Source organism: Cololabis saira, chromosome 17 (genome assembly GCF_033807715.1).
Source record: "Cololabis saira isolate AMF1-May2022 chromosome 17, fColSai1.1, whole genome shotgun sequence".
In the NCBI taxonomy this organism is placed as follows: Eukaryota; Metazoa; Chordata; class Actinopteri; order Beloniformes; family Belonidae; genus Cololabis; species Cololabis saira.
In genome coordinates, this window is record NC_084603.1 from 34,434,507 (window position 1) to 34,459,136 (window position 24,630).

General features: G+C 41.8%; 1 protein-coding gene across 5 annotated transcripts in view; it reads right to left on the reverse strand.

Annotated features, from left to right (window-relative positions):
* atrnl1a (attractin-like 1a) overlaps positions 1-24,630 on the reverse strand; it is a 340,130-nt gene that overhangs the window by 150,240 nt on the left and 165,260 nt on the right. For 4 of the 5 annotated variants that reach the window (XM_061745230.1, XM_061745229.1, XM_061745228.1 and 1 more), the window contains 2 exons: positions 21,919-22,076; positions 1,843-1,904 (listed from right to left, as the gene is read on the reverse strand). In XM_061745230.1, the coding sequence (XP_061601214.1) occupies positions 1,843-1,904; positions 21,919-22,076 (220 nt within the window). The remainder of the gene's footprint in view (positions 1-1,842; positions 1,905-21,918; positions 22,077-24,630) is intronic. The other variant, XM_061745231.1, reaches the window with a different exon arrangement.

Consider the following 24,630-nt stretch of genomic DNA (forward strand, 5'->3'; position numbering starts at 1 on the left):
GTCCGAGCCATTTTTGACCTCTGCAGTGAGTTTAGTCTTCACTGATGCTGCACATTGTGTTTCATTTTTGTGATTTTACAGTGTGCCTGTAACAACAATCATGAGGGAACATCTTTTTATTCCCTCCCCAAGAGGCTTTTCTTCTAGCACCAGCACCGGCAGGCCCTTAGGTCCAGCTTGTAGCTTTGTGTTAAGTATTTGCAGTACTTGAGTTGAGGGGGGATGAGGGGGATGGCATCCCCCCCTGAAATAAAAACGGTCCAAATCATCGCCCCTGTAAAACTGCCATCCCCCCTTTTCATCCCTTATGTTATTTCATCAATGAATGTGGTTTTACTGCTATTTCAACATTTAGAGTCATCACCAGAAAAATAACACCAGAAAAATAACTTATTTGACAATTTTCACCCGTTTCAAGTAAATTTTCACTTAAAATAAGTAGGAAAATCTGCCAGTGGGACAAGATTGATCTTCTCATTACAAGCAAAAAAATCTTGTTCCACTGGCAGATTTTTCTACTTATTTCAATGAAAATCTACTTGAAACAGGTGAAAAATTGTTGTTTTTTCCAGTGATGAGTCTTGTTTTAAGTGTAATGAGATTTTTTTTACTAAAATTAGACATTTTAACTAGAAATAAGACAAATATTCTTGTTAAGATTGTGAGTTTTTGCAGTGATCCATTTTACTTATCCTGTGAAGGACAGAGTCATATTGATAAGTTCAGAAAACTGTTTTTTATTGTTGTGTTTTGATGTATTTGATGTAAGCCCAGTGGATATTTAAAGCTTACAGAAGGCTGCATTTAACTGCTGCTATGTCATTCCTGCAGTATTTCTGCAGGTGCTTTGGTCAGTGCTATTATTTGTAATATATTATATTATTTGTATCAGCACAAATTATCTGTCCCCATATGATAAAATCCACCATCCCCCCTGATTTTTTTTTACAACTCGAGTACTGAGTATTTGTAATGCAAACCAGGAGCTGTGAAGTTCCACGGCTCTCTCGGGGAAGATGGGATGCTCTCTTCAGGTGAAACAGTGTCCGTCCGAGGTGAAGGAACTTCCTCATTGCACCCCTCACCTCGTGCCAGGAACTTTGAGTAATGACCCAAAGAATAACATCACAAACGCGGGAAGCTAAAATTGGTTTTCTCTGCATGCCGACTGGATTTCTTCTCCGGGATGAAATGAAAAACTCTGAAGTCTGGCTGCGGGTAGAGCTGCTTCCCCTGCACGCTGGAAGGAACTACGCGAGGTGGTTTGTGCACTTGATAAAGATGCTTGCTGGGTGCCTCCCTTCCGCTGAGCGGGGGCTCCGGGGTCGGCCCAGGAATGATCATGGGATTATGCGTCACAGCTAAAGTTCCCCCGGGAGGAGCTGCAGGAGGTTGCACCGGCCAAATAATAGACAAAGCCCTTCGGAGGATGATGAAGCTGAATTCTGAATGACTTTACACTTAATTTCATCCAGTCCGTCTTATTTTCCCTCTTTAGTTTTGGTTCTAAACAGCTGCAGCTTCCTTGTGCTTAAAGAAAGCTGCCTCACCATTATTAGTGTTATCGCTCATTCAGCTCTACAGAATAATGCAACTATCTATATTTAATGCAAGACAGCTTAATCTGGTTTTATGCGTTAATACGATTCGACTGCTGGTCTGACACAGGTGTGCTGTTATATTTTTGTGGTGAAGATCAGCACTATTGAGGGTTAACTGTCTCGTCTGCGGCTGCTGGAATCCAGTAACTTCAACTTGAGGCTCCCGGGAACTAAACCGCTGAGCAGCATCGTCTAGCAAGAGGCTGCGGGAAATATACCGTACACAGAAAATGAGGCTCACCTGAAGAAGGTTACGAAGAACTGCACCAGGTCCATGATGCTGTTGTGTTGAGAGAAAGCAATCTGTTGGAAAAGGGATAAATAACTGTGAGAAAAATCCATATGAGGATGCATATAGATCCTGCTAAAACTAAAAAGCTGTGCTCTTCACCTTTAAAAATGCATGAATAATGGGTTAATCTGTCCTATATTTTAGCTATGGTCCTCCAGAAACACTTTAAACCCACAACCTTCATAAAATAAAGCCCCAGCCCATCTTTGGTTTTGCTCCTTTCTGATATGGAAAAAAAAAAATGTCAAAACTACATTTTTGTTATGTTACACCCTCAACAAAAAAGTTTAAAGAAAATGAATAAAATCGGACCAGCTGTAAAAGAATAATACTTAAGAAGTGCATGTCTAAATATTGGAGATGACTGATCTGTCACTAAAGCACAAATATCTTTTCCCGAAAGTTAAAATAAATTCAACATCCTCTGATATAACCCGCCTCTCTTCCCATCATGTGACCATGAAGCAGCTCTGGATAAACATCTTTGTTACCAGTCTTCAGACCCCCAACTTTATTTCTGACCAACACATTCGCTCCATTTCCTTCTTGATAACAACAGAACAGTGAGAGCCCGTTGCTATCAGATTAGTTCATGACAAAGAAAAAGTGTCTGGACTGCATCTGCCTTTGCATTTGGCAGCAATTTGTTCAACTGGATTCCAGTAAACCTGCGGGATGCTGCAGCTCCGCTGACTGCATCATCTGTCATGTCTGCGTGCCGAGAAGGCTGGTGCTGGTTTGACCTTCTGGAGTCCAGAGTTACAGATATTACACACGTCGGCTCAGAACAAATCCAAACACACCCTTAATGCTTCTGTAGAAATCAAGAGGGTCGGCAGCATGCGCGAGTTTCCTGGAGTCAAATGTGAGAGAATCTGTGCGACACTTTGAGCAACAGTTTATCTTAAGGTGCACCGTGCAGCAGGGCAGGGATCTGGCTGTAGGACGTTCAATCTGTGCACACATCAATAAACGAAGCAACGCTGCATAGAAGCATGGACCAAAACTCATCAAAAGTAATGCAAGATCAATATCCCACAGACACATTAGTGCTGAAGCTGGACAAGCTACCCAGTCATGCACTGCTTCTGGATTTTAGCTTTGCTTTGTTTTTTAATGGAGTATTGTTGAAGTTTTGCATTATTCTTTCGACATATTCAGCTTTGAAGGTGAAAAAAATGAAGGTGTGAAGCTGTATCGATAACTGCGTGCACAACAGAAACTGGAAAATAAGCGATAAAACGTAATTTTGTAATTCAGGTATTATAGTAAAAACCTTATAGTGGGGCCAGGGGTTAACTTGTGTTATATCTACTTGAGGCCACTGTCCTGAAAATCCTGAAAATCAACTGAAGGTGGCTTTCATAAATGTTTCCATTATACCACGACTGTTTGAACCAAAAGTAACTGATTTAATAAAGCTATTTGAAGGTGGATGCCTCCTCTGACAGACCAGGGTTTGTGGGGCTGAATGGTCGGTGTGTGTCTAGGTGGTCAGCAGCACAGGAGCACCACAGGGGACTGAACTCTCACCACTGCTGTTCACACTGTACACCTCAGACCTCCAGGACAAGTGGGAGTCCTGTCATCTGCAGAAATACACAGATGACTGTGCAGTTGTGGGGCGTATGAGTGATGGACCACAGGCTGAGGACAGAGAACTGGTGGGCCGCTTGGTGAACAATCATCTTGAATATGAACAAGACAAAAGATATTATTGTGGATTTCAAGAGAGCCAATAGTTTCTCCATCATGGGAGAAGAAGTAGAAGTGGTGGAGGAGTAAAAAACCCTCAGTGTTCACCTGGACAACAGACTCGACCAGAGATACAACGCTTATGCTTGTTATAAGAAAGGACAGAGCAGACTTCAGTTTTTGCTGCAAGGTGTTGTATAAGTCTGTTGTGGAGAGTTCAATCACATCTGCAGTCGTCTGTTGGGGAGCAGCATCAGAGCCAAGGACTTAGGCTGTCTCTGTCCTGGTTCTGTTCTGGAGCCTCCAGAGATGATCGCGTGACGAACAATACTTCATGAAATTAACAACCCTGAGCATCCTCTTCACACCACACCTTCCTCCCCACATCTATGAACCTCTACGACCCTTAGAAACTTGACTTTCATTGAGTATTTCATAATAAAATGAAAGTTATAACCACTTACTAACTGAGGTACTGAAACACTCCTTCATGTCTTACATGTCATGAAAAACTACTTTCTAAACGTGAAATGTGAGAAAATGGAGATGATGCCACAGATGTGGCAGGTGCCATCATGTGATCCTTATTTAGATGTAATCTGTTAAAAAAAACATCACAATTATGAAATGGTTTCAGCTAAATGGGGATGAGTGCAACAAAAGTACTCGGTGTCAGGGATCGTAGTGTATTCAACTCCATGTATTTAAAATGCATTCAACTTTAAGTGATCCTGCTGGTTGGAGCGCCTGCGTCTTTGTCCTCAGTGAATCTTCCGACACTACGTGGGTGGGGAGGAGAGGGGGAAATGGGGCAGAATGGGCTTAAGAGGTTTACCGGCATTTGTTCAGCAGGTAAAATGGCTCGACAGGGAAAAAGCTGCAGAAAAGCTGATTGAGGTCCGGAGGGACTTTGCATTAATACGGGCATCAGGGAGAAAAGAGCCTGGCTCTGCACCCCGGCTCACACTGCCGCAGTTTACATCATTACCCGCTGACAATATCAGGAGTTATGAGTTCAGCTTCGGAAAAATTAATACACATGCATATAATCTAAATACATTTATTAGCATGCATCAAGAAAAAAACTAATCCCAACACATATCAATTAAGGACCACAGTGCAAACTTGCACAGTAGACAAATTGATAACAGTAAACATGGTAAGCTTTTAAACACACTCCCAAAATTTCTTTTCCCCCTACACACACACACACACGCATGCATGCACACACACACACACACACAGCCAAATCCAGCCAACAACCATCATTTCAATTTACAACAACTGCAGTCGTTAAACACAACGATAATCAATAAGCTGTTTAGGCTGCACCCTTTTCTCTCCAGCAAATATCGCTGCAGAGCCACAAACACCGTCTGAGATCTCTAAAAACACATGCACACGATATAAACTTTATTGGCACGAAGACAAAACTCCCTTCGACTATAAGCGAGCACAACTCGCATAAACATCCACAGTTTAGTAACAACTGCACATTATTTCTCATTCTGCTAATCTGGATCAAGTTGAATATATTTATTTGAGGGTATACAATAGAAATCACACATCAGCAAAACTCTATCATCTAATTAGCAACTTAAATTTACCAAACAACCAGTAAAAGTCAAACAGAAAGTGCCTTGGTGTAATACCGCTGGCGGCCACTAGGGCTCCACAACGTTTCAGTTTCCATTTAAAAACTGGGAACTTTTCTTGTCAAATACACAGTAAATGCTTCTTATTTTTTACTTCCAATGTCATTTAAAGTCAATAGCTATATTTAGTTTCTGTTATTCAGAACCTAGCTACATGAAGAGATAAAGAGATCTTAGCTCTGATCTGTGTCACCCCCATTGAGTTGGCTCCATCACTTACGAAGAAACAGCCCAGGAAATTCACTTCATGATAAATGGTTCATATTTGGGAATGTTTATCTTTTTAGCATTTTTTTGATTCAATATCATTATATTTCGTTATTAAAAGTACCGTATTTTCGCGACCATATGGCGCACTGTGTGGAAAGGCGCACCCTCAGTTTTGTGTGTCATTTTTGGTTTTAAAACACACATACGGCGCACCGACCCAAAAGGCGCCGTCTACGGAGACGGAGCTGCACACACACGCGTTGCAAAACACACACGCGCTAAAAATACAGCAGAAGCAAAACTTAGTTTGATATTTTATTTCACTTTTCACATCAATCAAACCCTTCAAAGGTTCATATTCTGTTTCTGCATTAAAGAATTTAAAAAAACCACCGGGTTGCTGCACAAACCTGTCTCAGCCACTGATCATCTCCTCATCCATCCAGCCCTTTTCATTTCACTCTGGCTGGAAAAGTCTCTTTAGGGAACGCTTTTCTTTTAAAAATCCCGACCGCGGCGGTCCCGGGTCCCGCTCCCCGTTTGCTCCCTCGCGCTGGACCGGGTCCCGGTCCGCCCCCCCCCGCGCTGGTCCCGCGGCGGTCCCGGGTCCCGCGTCCCGGGACCCTCGCGCTGGACCCGCTCACACACACGCGCTGTCGGGGAGCCGGTACCGGGGTTTGTATCCGACAGGAGCTCCGTTAATTCAGCTGCGCCAGTCCGAATTTCCAGACCTGTCTCAGCTTCTTGATCATCATCATCCCTTCATCCAGCCCCCTCTTTTCATTCACCCTTATGACTCCGGCTGGAAACGTCTTATGCAAAGTTTTTCTTTTAAAAATCACCATAAGTTTCTGTCCATCAGCTGCGCCAGTCCAGCACCACATACATGAGAATCTGTGTGTCGCGCCGCGAATACACACACGCGCATGTCGGGATCCGGTACCGGGTTTGTAACCGACAGATTTGGCTGCAAATCTCGGACAGTGAAGCTGATCTGACCTGAGACAGACCCCAGAAATCTCTGCTCTTAAAGCGGCCGGGAACCAGGTCATCGGACCCGCTTGGGGAACCAGGAAGTCGGCTGCAGCAGCGCGCATCACCACGCTGCTGCAGCCGCTGCTTTAACCGGGGAATGTGGACGGTTCCGACCGGCCGGGACCGGAGCAGCCCACATGGACTGGTAGCAGGGGCTCCCGGGGAAAGAGCACCGGCATTTCAGCCGGATCTGCCCCGGGGAAAGCGGCGATCGGACCCGCAAACCCACGGCAGGTGCGATCGGTTCCCGACATGCAAAACACACGCGCGCTGCAGAACACTCACACACAAGTGTGCTTATTTAAATAGAGCGGAGCAAAACTTAGTTTGATTCTATTTTATTTCACTTTACACATCAAGCAAATCCTTAAAAGTCTTCATCATCTGTTTCGCATTAAACAGCTCAGTGGATGGTCTCATTCAGCTTCACCCGCCCCCTTCTCTTTTTACCTTCTCATGGTGGCCGACCTGACATTACCGTAATTCAGGTAATAGACACGGCGCACCGTTTCTTAAGGCGCCCGGCACATTTAAAAAAGAAAAAAAAAAAAAAAAGTTGCGCCTTATGGTCGCGAAAATACGGTAACAAGACAGCTATCACAGTATTTCGATGTCTTTATATATAAACGCTCACGTCCATATACGATCCCCTCCCCAGTAGTGCCGTAGTGACAAGTTAAAGGTCTTAGAAAAGGGAAAATGCATGAGCTAATCACTGCTTTAAAGTGTTGATGATTTTCAGACACTCTGCAATTTAAAGAGTTTGTGAGATGTATTTATCTATTGTTTTGGTTGGGAAGGACCTTGGATCAGTGATCCAGAGGGGTTGAGACATGTGTGAGTTCACTAGAACGATGGTAAAGACTCCTTCAGCACATTCATTTGTACAACGGTAAATGATTATGCAGTTTAAGACAGAAATGCTAATTTAATAAACCGTGGACGCAGCATCGAGGTAGGAGGAGATGACTTTCTGGTGAAACAAAGTTGGTTCTTGTACAGGTGCCAGCCAGAGGAAGTGTACACTCCCCCGTATAAAAACACCGTAATAACCCACACACCACAGCACAAACACAAGAACAATAGAGTAATTGTTTGGAGACCAGGGGTTAACCGACTCTTCCTGGGGATTTCTTTCCTCCCTTCCCTCGGAGCCTGAACTGCATTTACCGCAGGGGGAATGTGGGAATAAAGAGGACAGAGTGGGAGAAGATGAGAGGGATGGCAATGATGTAAAGGAGGGCTCCAAGGACCCCGGTTCTACAGTGCAGTCATTATGGAAGGCCTACGGTAGCCCCCCGGGGACAAGCTTAGAGCTGCGACAGCACTGGGCTGCCTTTTAGCTCCCTAGCCTTGAACCGAGAGCTGCTTGTTAAAGCCCGGGATAAAAGAAAGTGCTTGGCTAATCAATAAGAGAAGTGAGAAGAAAAGAGGAAACAAGAAAGGAGTGTGAGGACAATAAAAATAAAAGCAGGCCAAGAGAACAGGAGCCACAAAAAAGAAACAGGACAGACGAGGTTGCAGCTCGACATTGATCAAAGGAAAGAGAACGTAAGAAAAGCAGGAGGAACTGATGATTTTACTCTCCTCACATCAACACTTGTGTAACAACATCAGGAACAGATTACAGACTATGAACAAATGATGTAGACTCATGTTAAACACAGGGCCTGCTGGGAAATCCCCCCTCTCATCAGATAGTTTGGATTACACCCACTCCTGAGGTGCAGTTCATGCAGGACCATGTGAACTTGGGTGAAGATGAAGATGTGGAAAGGTCATCTACTCCAGCGTCACCGGAGCAACCACGTAAATCTGAGCAGCTCATTCAGAAGGGGTTTTGAAGACAAATAAAAGAAAAAAAACTCCATATTTCCATATTATTCCATATTCTGCCCTCTATATGTCGTCCGGCAGTCTGTCTTCTGCTGCACAGCTACAAGATGATTTTACATCAAATTGCAAACTCAAATATACAGCTTCGTGCAGACATAACTGAAATGATTAAATATGTTCATCATCCAGAATCATCCAGATGTTATCTTCGTTTTGCATTTAAAGACACAAGTTTCACAGGATGTTTTATTTCAGGCGGTTTAGATAAAACGCAGCGGAACGGTTGCTCCGTGGAAGCTGACCCTACGGTGGAGTATAAGGAATAAATCAAACGGAGATGAATCAGCTGAGCCATCCGCTGCAGGTCCATGTTTCCAGAGCACCTGTTAACGGAGATACATCTGTGAGCTCTCAAGTGAACGCATGTGGAGCAGCTGGACGTATTTGCATAACTTGTAGGTGGATGCAACTGCCTCACGTTGGTCACCAGGTCCTCATAAATATGTTAATGTCATGGATGTGTGTGCAAACGGGCGCCTCTTCATCTGCTAACGTGTGTGTGTGGCCTCGACGTGGGTTTCTTTAACTTCCACAGTAACGGACGGCCGCGTCACCTCTGACGGCAACAAGGAAACTGAATACTTACTGAATATAGTGCTGATCACATCTGAATAAATTCAGAAAAACCTCTAAATGTGAGACGACTTGAATTTCAGTCCATTTGATCTCAAGGTTTTTTCAGAACTGTGTTTGCGGCCTTCAAAGTGGCTCGGTATGGCCGTGTGTTTAAAGTTTCATCATTGAATTTCAGGAAATTATAGATTAACTGGATATAAATACATCCCAGCATGATAATCAGTGTTTTTTGGGGGCACAAGTTGATAGTTTGAAGAATCTTCTGCACCTCCGTCTCATCAAGCCCTCTGTGTATATATTGACTTTCCCTTGCACCCTTGGTCAAGTTAAGACTCTTTTTTTTTTGTAATTCCTGCTTCACTAGCGCTTTAAGTTTAAAATAAATCCCATTTGTTGGATCTACCGCAGCTGGGTTCAACTCATCCACACCCTGACAAAGAGGAAAAAACTCCAGAAACCAGAAACCTTGTTTAAAAAAAAAAAGAAAAAGTTTTTTCTCCAAATGAAGAAAGCCAGACACGTCCATTGTTGTGGATCTCTATACCAAGTTTACAAGTGCTCACCATGCCAAGTCAAGTCTCCCATTTAAAGCAGCACAATGTAACTTTCAGCTTTTGTTGAGTTTGGCGGCTCCTTTGCACAAAAGCGGTAGTGCTTTACCAGAAAGAACACTACATTTCCCATGAGCACCAGCGCGTACTGCCGGAAAGATACTGTCCCCGTCGCGTGCATTTGTTTTGATGAGAGAAGACGGGACGGACTTTCAAAACTACTTTTCTGTTTTCAGCGGTCGTTTGCAGGATGGATAGTGAAGAGGTAATGTATCTAATTTTGGCTAAACAATATAATATGACGATGTTGAAAAACACTAAGTTCAACTTGGTTTTATTAAGTTGTTTCAGCGAGATAATGCGTCCTACAAACTCATGCGCTCTGCACCTTTTTCCTGTCACGTTTTTTAGAGGGACTTCGTCATAAATTAGTAGTCCAACATACTTATTGACAAAATAAAAAAATACTTTATAACCTGTGAATAACTGAATTCCTTATATTTTACAGACCCCCTCAGACCATGACAGAGGTTTCATTAAACCTGTTGTAAGTTGATGTACCATCACAATGACTCTGGAAATATTATATTAAGGTGGAAAAGTTACATAGTGTTGCTTTAATACCAACAATTAAACTTGAACGTGTCACGTGGAAGACACCAGGAATGCTGAGAGGTTGTAGTTCACTACTAAGGACACTTCTACATAGAACCTGATCTAAAGCAAGCATGTTTAACATCTGTCTTGATGATTAAACAGAATAAAGAAAGAAATGTTTCCTGGTCTACACTCATTTGTACAGTTCATGGTTTCTCTCTAAGGCTTGAAACAAGGAAACTTGGCATTTTTTCCTTTCGGCCTTGAAGACGTTTGACTTTCTACCCAGAAACATCTCGTCAGGAATATTATGGTTCAAGTTCACCCAAGTTGAATGAATTCAAGTTCATCTATTTATTTTGGAAGTGTATCTATAACTGATGTTGTCGGTAATACGTTTTAGTCTGACCCACGCCCGGCAAACACAATCATCTCCAGGCTAATCTGTTTGGACTTTGCTGATGACTTCCTGCCTGGTGAAATGAGCATCGCTCAGTCGTTCTCCTCCTCTTCCACACTATGACACACGATACTGCCTCGGTGCCATGCATCAAATAGACCGGCCGCTGCTGTGTGAGAGTTAACTTCTTTTTTTAATCTAATAAAAGGACACTTTGCAGCCCGGCCTGATCAGAGGTGCTGTTTGTGTCAGATATCTGATTAGGGGAGGCATCCTATTCAATGATGGCTAGAACAGAGGATAAATACGTGACTCAGCAAGCAGGGGGAAATCAAATCACCACAATAACAAGTTCCTCTGCAGCGAGAGAGGCTGCCCACCTCTGACAGAAGCTTTTAATGAACTGGCCTGCAGGCTGCGACGCATGAAGAGATGCAGGAGAGGATTAACACCGATTGAAATGAATTACAAACTGTTTGTCTGCTAAAAGAAAACACAAAGCATTATTTACATGAGCAAGAATGAGTCGTCATTTTTCCTGCTCCTAATTTTAATGCATTTCTACGAAGGAAGCAGCTCTTGCTTGTTGTCAAATCGGAAATGAATTAATTAAATTAGTTTGGCCTGAATTAACAACATTTCCCAAGTATGTTTGCTTGAACAATATGAGTGGAAACATTGTGATTTTTACTGTTTTAGGAATCCAAAATAATTCGATTTTACTCAGAAACCAGAAAAACATTTACATGAATGCATGAAGAACCTTGAAGACAGGGGGATCGAAAAGTGATATATCACAGGACTAACTGGAAATGCATCACTGACCACTTTGTTTTAGAACAATCTGATTTATTTATAGACAATTACAGAGCTTCTTTCTTTAGCGGCGGTGTGTAGTTTCTGCTGTACATGGAAGATGTGGAGCAGTGGCTCAAAGAAGGATGCCAGAAGAGACCAATGATCACAGCTACAGCAGATCACCAATTAGTTCCCTCTGATTTAAGCAGTAGTCATTAGAAAAAAAGAAAACGCCATGTCAGAAATGACACTAAAAAGGCCAGACATCCTAATCATTTAACTCTTTGAAACAAGGATTAGTTTTTTTCCTCTGGATTTGACTTGACTTTGATTTCCGGGTGAGTTAACGAAAAGATGCAGAAGAAAATCGTGCTGCATACAGAACAGGTTTCTGATCAAGTGTCAGCATGTGAAGGATTATAAAATCATAGGCTAATAGAAGCTCGCGTTTAGAGAAAATGGCAGTTTTGTCTTATTTATACATCTGTATGAGTCAACCAACTGACATGAAATCATTTGCTACCCAATTTTACAATATTCAAAATGCATCCGACTAAAACAGATGTCTGTGTTGGGGTTTAATCCAGACCGCTGGTAGAGTCATCAAAAATTCAGGGACAGACAAACACACTCACCTTTTATTAGCTTGAGAAACATTTTGTTTAAGTCAAAAAAAGTTAATTTGGATTTCAGAAATATCTAAATTTAAAAAATTCAGTTTATTTGTTGAACTAAAAAAGTAAAAACAAAAAAATCATTTCAGAGGGCTCGTCAAAGCGGGCCAACAAGTTTTAAATACGTGTCCAAAGGGGGGAAGAAATGGTCCAATAACAATCTAATTTGTTATAATTCACCACATTCAGCACTGAACATATTTAATAGCTAAAACTTTCACCTCTATAATTTCTGTTAAGTGCTCATTCATGCTGAGCAGTAGACTGATGATATTTCTCATTTCTCTTACCTTCCAGGATTTAAATTGCATCAGTGCCAGAGGACAACATTTTAATTATCAATTAACATTAAAACGTTGTATTTACAGGAGCTCAAATAAGTGATTTTCAGAAAGCCTTCAGGTGTTTCTCTCTCCTCAGAAACAAAAACACCGATTCAGGAGGGGTTAATCCAACCTGATGCAGATGTGCCATGACGGTTGGAGCGAGGAAGGAGGTGTGAGGTCTGAACCCGTCAAAGCCTGGACCAACTAAAACACCTTCTCCTGCCTCCAAGAGCTCCACAACTCCCAGCAGACGTCAAGGAAACACTCATTTCATACGTGCGTGAGAGAAATGTAGACTGATTTAGTTTGTAGAGAAGCCAAGCGCAAACATTTGGCACAGGTCCGGGTTTGTATGATCATGTTGACTGAACTAGACGTCTCAAAGCAGAGAGGAGCCAATACCAATCCAGTTGAAGAAAAACTTAAATCATATATAGAAGAGAGGTGAAACTACAAAGAAAGAAACACCGAGGTTAGTCGTAACCAGAGCTGGGTAGAGTAGCCTAAAATTGTACTCAAGTAAAAGTACTGTTACTTCAGAATAATATGACTCAAGTAGAAGTAAAAAGTAGTCATCCAAATAATTACTTGAGTAAAAGTAAAAAAGTACTTGGTGAAAAAACTACTCAAGTACTGAGTAACTGTTGAGTAACGTCTGATTTATTTTTTTAACACAACCATTCAAACAGACAAAAGTACAAAATAATCATCTTCAGGCAAATTAAATCAATAAAATAAAATAAAAAATAGCTTAAATTAAAATAATCTTGAAGTAAATTCAAGTACTTAAATAAAATAAATAAGATAATAACAGAATAAAAAAATAAATTAAGCACAAAATTTCAAGCCTTTGTACTTTTCTTTTTTAACCAGGCAGAACTAGAACAAACATGAACTCATAGAAACTCTGTGTGTTTGAGTCTGTGTAAATGTGACAAAACATGCAAAAACAAACATTTTTCCCCAAAGAATCACCCAGTGATGTCATGAGATTGACGCGTACGCGGATAAAAGGGATAAAAGAAAAGTAACAGCTCAACGTAGCCTAATGTAGCGGAGTAAGAGGAACAGTTTCTTCTTCACAAATCTACTCAAGTAAAAGTAAAAAGTATAGTGATTCAAAACTACTCCTAAAAGTACAGAATTTCCCAAAACTTACTCAAGTAAATGTAACAGAGTAAATGTAACTCGTTACTACCCACCTCTGGTCGTAACTAATGTAAATATTTAAGCTACTAAACAATGATTAGCAGTAATAACTACTTTAACAAAACTGTTCAGGGTTCTATCTCTCTCACACACACACTCACACCCAAACACACACTTAGAAAAATGCCAATTTACTAACTAAAAAGTCTCCAAACAAAAGCCTGATCCCCTCAAGTTCTGGGAGGAAATGAAATGACTGAATAGCAACTGTTCACTATTCAACGCAGGCGTTTGTTTATTTTAGTCATTTGTGGACTTGTGTGAGCAAAAAATTCACAAAAGACAAAAAAATACTCTGCTGAGTGCTGCAAAGCAATTGTCAGCATGCCCCTAAAATGAACAACTATGAAATAGTCAAACAATTAAAATTCCACCAAAATGCCAAAAAAGATCCCACTGTTTCAAAAATTTCCAAAACAGTCCAATCAAATGAAGAACCCAAAGTGCTAGTTAGTTTCCACACACCTGCATCGTGACCCGACAGAAACAGAAGCACATTTTCTTTGATGAGAATAATTTAACTTCCTCTAAATTCTACTGTTTTCCTCCACAACAACAACCTCCCATTTACTGACTCTTCCAGGCCTTGGAGCCGCCGTGCTGGAATCCCGTTACACCTCAAGGTTTTCCATGACCGTCTTCAATCCCAACTCTCCATTTGTTCGACTGCATCTCAGGTCCGAACCGAGATGGGAAAACAGGCATTTAAATATTTAGCCGCCCACATCTGGAACCGGACCCAAACTAATCCTGAATCTGAAGGATGTGATTCTTTTAATTTAAATATACTTCTACATCTGCTCATGTAAAGAGTAATCATTGCTAGTTCTTCAATCAAGATTCTTGGAGAATTTTCGACCATCTGCTGGCTTAATTATAATCTTAGACGTCAATGTTTTTGCCGACTTCACTGCTGTCTTTGGTGTAAATGCAAACATTTCACGTGCTCCTGTGTTCCTCGTGGCCCTTAGCGGCTGCTGGACGTGGTCAGGACTATTTTTCCTCCCTGGTCAGATGAATGGAAAATAAAAATGACCACATGATTCACAGTTTCTACCAGACCTGACCGAAACCTTTATTACTGCGGATGAAAAACATTTTTGGCTTCCTGATGATCTGACCTCCGGGTCATGCAAGCCTCTGTTTGTTTTTCGACAAGACAAGCTGCCACAGACACACACACACTCTCACACACTAAAACAAATCCCCTGGTCTTATTTCCACACACCACCTTTCCTGCACCACTATTTGAAACCTTACGTGAAGTCCTTTGAGATGACTTGTGAACTGGTGTTACAGAAATGACCCTAAACGAGTCCATGGGAAAGTTTAGTACAGACAAATGTGTAAACAGCTTTACAGTTCAGTTAAATGTTGGAACCATCACAATGAATTATTCCAATGAGGTATCCAGCATACCATGTGCCTCCATGTCAAACAAAAATAATGAAATCAAATAAGGGAAAGCAGATACAGCAAACTCAAAATCTTACCAAGAATATTTGTCTTATTTCTAGTTAAAATGTCTCATTTTTAGTCAAAAAATCTCATTACACTTAAAACAAGAGTCATTACCAGAAAAATAACTTGTTATTGGACAATTTTCACCTGTTTCAAGTAAATTTTCATTTAAAATAAGTAGAAAAATCTGCCAGTGGAACGAGATTTATCTTCTCATTACAAGCCAAAAAATCTTGTTCCACTGGCAGATTTTTTCTACTTATTTTAAGTGAAAATCTACTTGAAACAGGTGAAAATTGTCAAATAAGTTATTTTTCTGGTAAGGACACTTGTTTTAAGTGTAATGAGATTTGTTTGACTAAAAATGACACATTTTAACTAGAAATAAGACAAATATTCTTGTTAAGATTTTGAGTTTTTGCAGTGAATTCAACATGACTTCAAACTCAAAATCTACATATTATTCTCTTATTCTGAAAAATATGTCACAAACAACGGGTTCAACCTACACAAGGAGCCAGATCTGCCCCACTTCCCATCATACAGCATTTGGGTCTTGAAAACAGGGCGCCTGGGCGTGCCGAGGTCGACTCCGGCCTTAGAATCAGCTGCTATGAACAAAGCGGTAAACAAATGGCTGAAAATGAAGCTGTTGTACTGAATCTCCGGCGGTTTGACCCGGGTTCAAGAGAAATATTTGGTCGAAAATCTCTAATTTGACTGGACTTGTGTGGTTGGCTGCCTGGGCTGAATCCTGAACCGTTTGGTCTTATATACGCCCAGATAGTATTGGAGTAACTTTGACTCAGGGTTGGATAATTAGCTATTCTAAAAAAGTGTTAAAACATATATACACACTTTCCTAGTGTTGAATTTAACACTCAGAGTTAATATGACAGCAGTGATTTTGCTGTGTAATTGCAGCTTTTTGCTCATGAAATAATTCTTTTGGACTGTGATTGCAGCACAGCACTTCCAAATGTTTCCTCTGTGTCTCTTGTTTTAGGGATGATCACACACACACACACACACACACACACACACACACACACACACACACACACACACACACACACACACACACACACACACACACACACACCATCTTACTGTAAATGTGCAGGTTTAGCTTCCCAAACCTCGACCAGCCATGACAAACAGCCAAGTCTTCAGACAATAACAAGTCAGATGGGGCTCCAACTTGAATCTCTGACACGGCAGTCCATCCATTTAAATTACAATGCTTGGGGGGGCAGTGGCCTTCATACTAGCGAGAAGGTAGACGTGAGACGTGGAAAGACGTGCAGCAACGAGCCTGCTTCAGAAGCTGGTCCCGGTTCAGGAGGATTGGCCTACATCCAAGGACACCTGCTCAAACAGCCTCAGTAAAAGTTTCTAAATGCCCCCTGGGGACAGGCGTTTTTTGGGGGGGTTTAATTAGATTTGTTACAATTTGCAAAGGAAAATACTGAAACATTCTTGGAGCCTTGATCCTTTCCCGTATTTTCCGCACTATAAGAACCGTCAGTGCGCCCTATAATCCGGGACCTGACCTCAAACCCGTTTTATGTGGAACACTGCGCTCAAACATCTGTAGAAATGTTTTAGTGCGACTTTGATTATCGGACCATTCAGCTGACACAGAGTCAGTCCTCGGTTGGATACAAGTTGCACTGTCAGACAACTTGAGATAACTAATTATGTAGTGCTGGCAACTAACCATCATCCAACATCTAGTCAGTGTTACCTTACTTTAATTAGACCTCCAGCCAACCTTAGGTTTTTAAAGTAAACCCAATTTTCAAATCTCTCAAACAAATGTTGATCCAACCTCAAACCAACTTCAACGATGAACCAATCAAAGAACAGAACGTAGTACGATGCTGACCTCCTCCACTTTTTATTTCTGGATCCGTGGAAGACGAATGATTTAAAATGTCAAAGTATTTTTCTGTATAAGTTCCAACTGAACAATATTCGAGTTATTGTGAATGAATGTCAACTTACCAGACTGTTTTTTTTTTTTAATGTATATATGTTTTATCATGCGCCTTATAACTAAGGACACCTCATCGGCAGGGTTGGCCAACCCGATTGCCATCACCCTTCCTGGTGTGGTGAATTTTTTTAACCCCTTTTTTTGTGAGTGAAACGATTTTTTAACTATTTGATTCGAACCTGAATTGAATTAGATGCATATTTTTGAATGCCATGAACACATGGAAAACAAATTATTATCGAGCAATTCACTTTAATACAAAATAACAAAATGAACTGTATAAATTAAGTATCTGTCTTAAACAGAAACATGTCCTCCTTAACTCAAAATTGTATAAATGAATACAAAACAATAGAAAGAAAGCAGAACATCCATTCTGTAATGGTGCACATTTTTAGCGCTATAACAAAAGTGCAAACAAAAAGTCTGTAGAAAACTTATTAAACATATTTGTGCCTCAAAGGCCATGACAGTAGGCTACACAAAAAAATAACTTATGAACTCAACTTATGACTATTTTTTGACTCTCACAGTAATACGGGACAAAGTCCATACCTTTTCAGCTCAATACGGGACACATACTTTAGTTTATAAATACGGGATGATTCAGTTTTTCAAGGGACAGTTGGCGACCCTACTTATACTGCGGTGCGCCTAATGGTCCACACAGTACGGTACTTTTAAAAACACCTTGCAGTGTGGAGCAACCGATGGTACTGGTGAGTCTGTGCTGCTTCAGATCAGCGGTCTCCATCCCTGGTCCCCCTGTCCCCTGTCCTGCAGGTTTCAGCTAGATACACTATGACCTGTGCAGACCTGGATAAGGACCATTAACCAGAGTCAGGCGTGTTGTTGCAGGCCGGCTGCTCTCCAGCACCAGGAACCAAGACCTCTGGTTTAGATCGTTGGTCATCTGGAATATTTTCACGACATCTGGGCTATATTTCAGTAACTTGCAAGAAATGTCGTAGATTCCTCCTCTGGGAACAAAATATTCACAACACATTTCACAGACTGCCAGCCAGTCTTTATCTATTAGTCACGGACCGGTGTCAGCACCAGACCCAAGGTCATAAAGGAAACAACAATCACATGGAGGCAGAGAAAAAAACCTCCCCTGCGAGTAATGAATTCCACATTTCCTGACAATTCGGCCAGTAGCTGCAGAGATTTGTAGCTCTGCCCCGCCGACCGTTGTGCAGGTCTGCTGGATCAAATGGATCAGGCCGGGTCATTATCAGTTCTCCGGACTGTTTGTCATGCTCGCTCCTGTTCTGGCATCGGAAGCCACCAAGGTCACGGGACCGGCCGGCGAGTGGCTCTCGGGTTACCCGCAGGCCGGTCCGGCGGGGGGGCCGGATTGGCTTCAGTGTGGTAATTATCATATCACTTTTCAACCTGCAGATATATGGAGCTCTGATAATGCAGCATTAATGGGAAATGCATATGAGAGCAGCGATCGATGGACAAATGACCTGAGACGAGGCGCAGGACACTCGCAATAAACATCAACATTTATACACAGTAGATAAGATGATTGGAATAAAGCTCCCAATTAGGTTTCCCCTGAAATCCAATTCTTATACATGTTAGCTTCCATAAAACAATCACAAGACATGAGATTAATTTGTGATTTAAAAATCAAACGGATGAGTAGTGTTGTTTTTGTCAGCCTGTTTCAATTTTAGTTTTAGTCTAGTCTTTGGGTCAAGCATTTTAATTTGTATTAGTTTTAGTCACGTTCATTCTCCTTTAGTGTCAAGTTTCAGTCGACGAAATGTCTGAGCATTTTAGTCTTATTTTAGTCATAATTTTCCAGGACCATTTTAGTCTAGTTTTAGTCAAATATTGTATTTAGCCAAACCCATTTTACAATTCAAACAAGGTTATCTTATTATTATATTATTGTTACCTTATAGACTCAAGAATACATTCATTCCAGATACAGAAGACACTAATTTGAGTTTACAACATATTTTTCTTTTCCGACGACACATTCGGTTTTCTTTTCCACGTCTATGTAAGAAAGTATATCCAAAGATCGTCTCTATGTAACTTTGTTTTTAATGGACGTGAACCTAGAGCTCTGCGTTAACGGCATCAGCCTCTAACTCTGCAGCTGCATCTTCTGGATCTGATTCCCCGCTGCAGCGACTGGGATTGAGGACTAACGTCACCCAGAACTAAACCAGAGACACTACTGAAAACATGGACATTAAGGATGTTTGGTAGAACATTTTGTCTCGTCTCGTTTTGGTCAACGAAAATGAAGACACATTTTAGCAAAGTTTTTATTTTGTAATCTACATTTTTGTCTTGTTTTTATTCGTCTACGATATTGCATTATATAATTAATTTTCGTTGCGTCTCGTCTCGTTTTCCTAAGGTGATAAAGGTTAGTTGACGACGATAATTAGTCATAATTTCCGTTGACGAAAGCAACTTTACTGATGAGGAATCTTATTTTTTGAATGCACCGCTGAACATCCAGGGGTCTGGTCCTCGTGTCACCCTCCCAACAACCCTCCCAACAACCCTCCCAACAACCCTCCCAACAACCCTCCCAACAATCCTCCCAACAACCCTCCCAACAATCCTCCCAACAACCCTCCCAACAATCCTCCCAACAATCCTCCCAACAACCCTCCCAACAATCCTCCAGCCTCCTCCACCCCCTCAGTCTGTCCCGCTCGACACGTCTCCTCGTTCTGGACATTTTGACTGCAACATAACCAGCCGGCTCGTCTTCACTCCCGCCCTTTTTCCCCGCCCTCCCTTCTCCCACTCCTTGACTCCATCCATCAGCACACAGCGTAGGCCGCGTGCGACAGACATCCTAAAATATCACCGCTAAAAGTCTACTTCCATTTAATGGATCATAAGGCTTGAGCGTGAATATTTAGTGTGGGTGGCTGCCGCCTGGAGATTTAATCCAGCGCTGCATAATTGATGGAGAGACACTGGGAGACTCGCAGATCATTAAATGTGATGGCGGATTTGCCAAACACTTCTCAGAATAGTTTATGCTCGGTGTGCTGTCAGGTCTGGATGTTGTGCGCGGAGATATGATGAGCATGACGCAAAGCACACTGTTTTTGTTAATGTCACCTCAACCCACCAACGTGGGAGCACAAACAGCATACGTCTCTTCCAGGAGGAAAACATCATGTCCCATCCAGCTTCAGGATTAAAAGGCCCCATCAGTTTGGTTTTGTTTGTTTTTTTCCATCATTGTCATGACAACAGCTGTCAGTTATCTTTCAATTGAGAAAGAAGGAGTGCAGAAATAAAGCTATTACCGTGCATATTCTATCCAAAACATCCCTGAAGAGCGAGTACTCCAACGATGAATTGGTCTGAAAAGCACTTAGAAACAAAGTTGGGTCAGAGATGACCTTTGCTAACCTGCTACGACAAACCTTGTGCAATTCAGATTTATTACAGATTTATTACAGATCCCTGCATGCCGAGCTGACCAAAGTGCAAACTTATCATTTGCTCATGATTATCATAATCATCATCCTCATGTCCACAATCAGAGGCAGAGCACTTCCAGAGCGGAGGCCTTTTAAAGCAGGGGGATCAATGAGGTGATTGTGGGAGTGAGGACAATAATCACGGTAAATGAGCACATTCATGGTGTCTGCTAACTGAACATTAGTCTGAACTTGGAGCAGGCTGCTCCGAGTTTGAAGGTGTCCGCAGCCTTGACAGATTCACACTTTTACTGTTAATTCACAGCATTTGGAAATGTATTGAGGAGACTTTATCCAGAGATACAGGAGCACATGAGAGGAGCCGGGCATCGAACCAGCAACCTCATGGTGGACGACGACTGGTTTGATCATCAGCAACCTTTTAAATGTCAGAATATTTCCTCCACCGAAGCCAAAGTCCAGTTGGAGGGAAAATATTATACCGAAATTCGGCTGACACTCAAGCTCAGTAGTGAGCTGGAGCTTTAGTGAAGCAGGAACCTCAACGATGTCGGCGTTCATCGGGATCGCTGTCACCAAAACTGCTAAAAGCACCAGTTCCGGATCCAAACTGGGACCGGGACTTAGAGCCCTGCTGTTTTCTCCATCCCGCTCCCGCCGAATTTCTGAACATTACTCCCGCAGTGTTTATATCCACTCCCGCCCGCACCCGCAAAACTCTGAGAATTCATTCCCGCACAATAATAGAGATGCATTGATTTTGTGTCTTCTCCCGTCCCGCAAGAGAAATGTCCTAGACAAATCTATCTGATTTAATGTTACATGATAATTGGGGAGCTAGATGGATGAATGACAGTTCATGGGTCACCTATGAAAGTTAAATGCGAATCCATCATTGTCATCATCGCACAAGCTATTTCACCTTTCGTACACGCATTAATTATGTGATTGAGGTTATAGCAAAGAGAGTAAGCTGTGAGTGGCTCAAATAAGACTAACAAATAACATGAAATAAACAAAGTTAATGAATGAAACAAATTAATTGGACAAATTAATCACTTGGCCATTACATTGCGGTGGAGGAAGAGAATGTTTCTGACAGACTGCTGGTTCCAATCCCTGCGTCTCTCTTCCAAGATGCTCCACAGACACTAAACGTAGTTCCTCCAAATATCTGACTTGACTTGCTTTGTCTTTGTTTTGTAAAGACCTTGTTTGAGGTTCTTTTCCACGTCATTGATTTCCATCTTGTCACTAGGCTACATCCCGATCCTGCAGAATTTTTTTTAGCCACCCGCAGCAAAGTTCAAACCGCCCGCTCCCACCAGATTTGCGTTGGGACCCGCGGGACACAATCCCAGTGCAGCACTCTACTGTGACTCTGATCTACACTGCCCTCCATCGGGAGGTGAAGCTGACGACTACTCCAACAAGCGGAAGCATCATGATCAGAAAGCCCTGGTCTCTGATCAGCGGAAGGCTTTGAATTTCAAACAGAGCACCTACCTGTATCTTGATGGGCCATGTGAAGTTGGACACGTACACGTAGAACGTGATGTTGTGGTGAAGCCGGAAGTTGTACTTTTCGCATGAGAAACTGTCTCTGTGCTCCTTGATGTTGGTCCTCACGATGATGGGCATCTCTTCCCCAGAGATGGTGCCGGCTATGAGAGACATAAGAAAACAAGCAGGCCTTACTCTTCCTTGCCCTTGTATGTTTGCACATTCTGCAGCTAAACAGCTTCACAGACACCTCCAGGCAGCCTTTTGTGTACAGTAGCATGCGCTCGACGGTTCTGCACATATACAGTGCTTCCCGCTCAGGTGAAGCTTTAGAAATCTTTGTTGATTTATTTGTTTATTTACTAGGATCCCCATTAGCCATTACTCCGTTGTGGGAGTGATGGCTATTATTCCTAGGGTCCTCACACAGGACACAATTATATACATAACAAAAACATACAGAATAACAATAAAGTATAGAATTATACATGGTAGTAACACGGACAAAACTACAATATTAAAATAATTTACCACAGTGTCGACTACTAATTACAATTGGAAAAGATTGTTAAACCTGTCAGATATTATACACACACCTACGGTGGCCGACAAGGTCCAAACGCACTGCAACGGCCGAATGCGTCTCAGTTAAGGAAAACGGCTTCAAGTACAGAAACGATTCAAATTCACAAACTCAAAATGAGGTACAAAAAGAGGAATGTGGTGCAAATGAAAAAAACGTGCTGCAAAAAACAAAGACAAATGGAGCATCATCAAACGCGCTGCAAATATTTTTTTCTTTATCATAATTTAACGTTACAGTCTGCATTTGTCTTTGTTTTTTGCAGCATGTTTTTTCATTTGAACCACGTTCCTCTTTTTGTACCTCGTTTTGAGTTTGTGAATTTGAATCGTTTCTGTACTTGAAGCCGTTTTCCTTAACTGAGGAAGGCCGTTGCAGTGCGTTTGGCCCTTGTCGGCCACCGTGCACCTTTCTAAAGTCATCTTTTTCAGTTTGTTTTTAAAAGTACTTCTGCTTTCAAGTAATAAGAGCTCGGGTGGAAGCCTGTTACACTCTGCAACAGCTCTGTACTGAGCTGTTCTTCTAAGTGTGTTAGTTTTCGGCAGAGGTCATGTGAATCTGTTGTTTACTCCTTGTCTTGTGTCATGGTTATGTCTGTTGTTGGTTGGCACTAGTTGTAAATATAAACAGTTAGGTTTACAAACAGGACGGGACGAGTTTGGACAGAAAAAAAGACCTGTAGAAAATGGGTTGTTTCAGTCCCGATCAGCGGTTGAAAGAGCATGTCAACCCGGCCCGCCTGACACAGAAGTACGAGAACTACTTGTTGACAGATCGGGGCATAAACCTCCGGCGCAGTAACTCTGCAGCCAAGCTGAACTCGGGCTTTGCTGCAGTTTCATGTCAGATGCACAACCTTTGATGAACAAGAACATTTCTGCACAAACAACATTCTGACCCAGTTTGTTGAGATGCAGTTAACAGCTATTTTGACCATGAATAATTTATCGGTTTTTGCAAAAAAAAAAAAAAAAAAACTCAAAAAACACTCAACCATTTAGGGTTTATGGAATGAGCCAATCGGTCAAACGTGTAGTTGGTCATGAATGTACGGCTATCACATCACAAGTTACAGTAGAGCGAAGTTACGTAATGGGTGAGGTAAACAAAGCCTGTATGTACAGTAGTACCGGCGCCGCATCAATCTCACACACAGATGTAGGAACACATGTTCTCCGACACCTTAATGAGGTTAGTGACTGATTACTGGCAGGAACTCGCTGGTGGCTGCAGAAACCTGAAGCAGGTCATATCTGGTGAACAGAGGAGTCCCCCTGGACCACACATCAGATGTTCACTCTACTGTTAAAGTGTTCCACCACAGAGAGCCCGGACGGTTAAAAACCCACGAGCTCAGTCTCATGGTTACGACGACGTCACATGACTCTGAAGCTGAGACCGGCTGCGTCCAGACAGAATTGTTAAGATGATTTTCCTCAGCACCACTTCTGTTATCATCACGTATTCTTGCTTTTGTTCCTTGACAAATACTTGGTTTATTCTGGTTTTAAAGCCACGCTGTGTAGTAAAACCACTTCTAACCAGACGAGGAAAACGTATGACAGAGTTCATGACCGTACACTGTGCACTCGGTGTGTGAATGAGTGCAATCCCAGCTGTCAATGTGCTCTCACCGGAAATTATGTCAAGATTTCACCAACTATAAACTCAATTTTCCTTGCGATGCTTTTAATTTGGACCCTTTTTAAATCAGATTTGCACGACGGAACGGGGTGGAAAAACAGATCGCCATCCACTAATTAACAAAGCGTAACAAGATGGTGAGCTTTGAGGCCACAACGTGTCCAGCGTTCTGTTGACAAGTCGGTAGACGCAGTGCACTGCAAAAAGGCAGAGATGTCCGTGTGAACATGTTTTAGCCCTCAAAATACATACTTTTAATATCCTTTCATTGATTTTGTTACGTTCGGGTCAGGAGGACTTTATAGAGACCCATTTTTATTCATTTAAGAATAAATCAGGGAAGTTTTCAGTTTCATTCTCCTTGTAAGGATGCTTCCACACAAAAATAGTCAATTTGATTCAAGTCCCATATTTCACTTTCGTGACTTTCTAAAGGTTCACTATTTACTTAAACCGTAATAAATTCAGTTTTCAGGCTGTCCGGATGT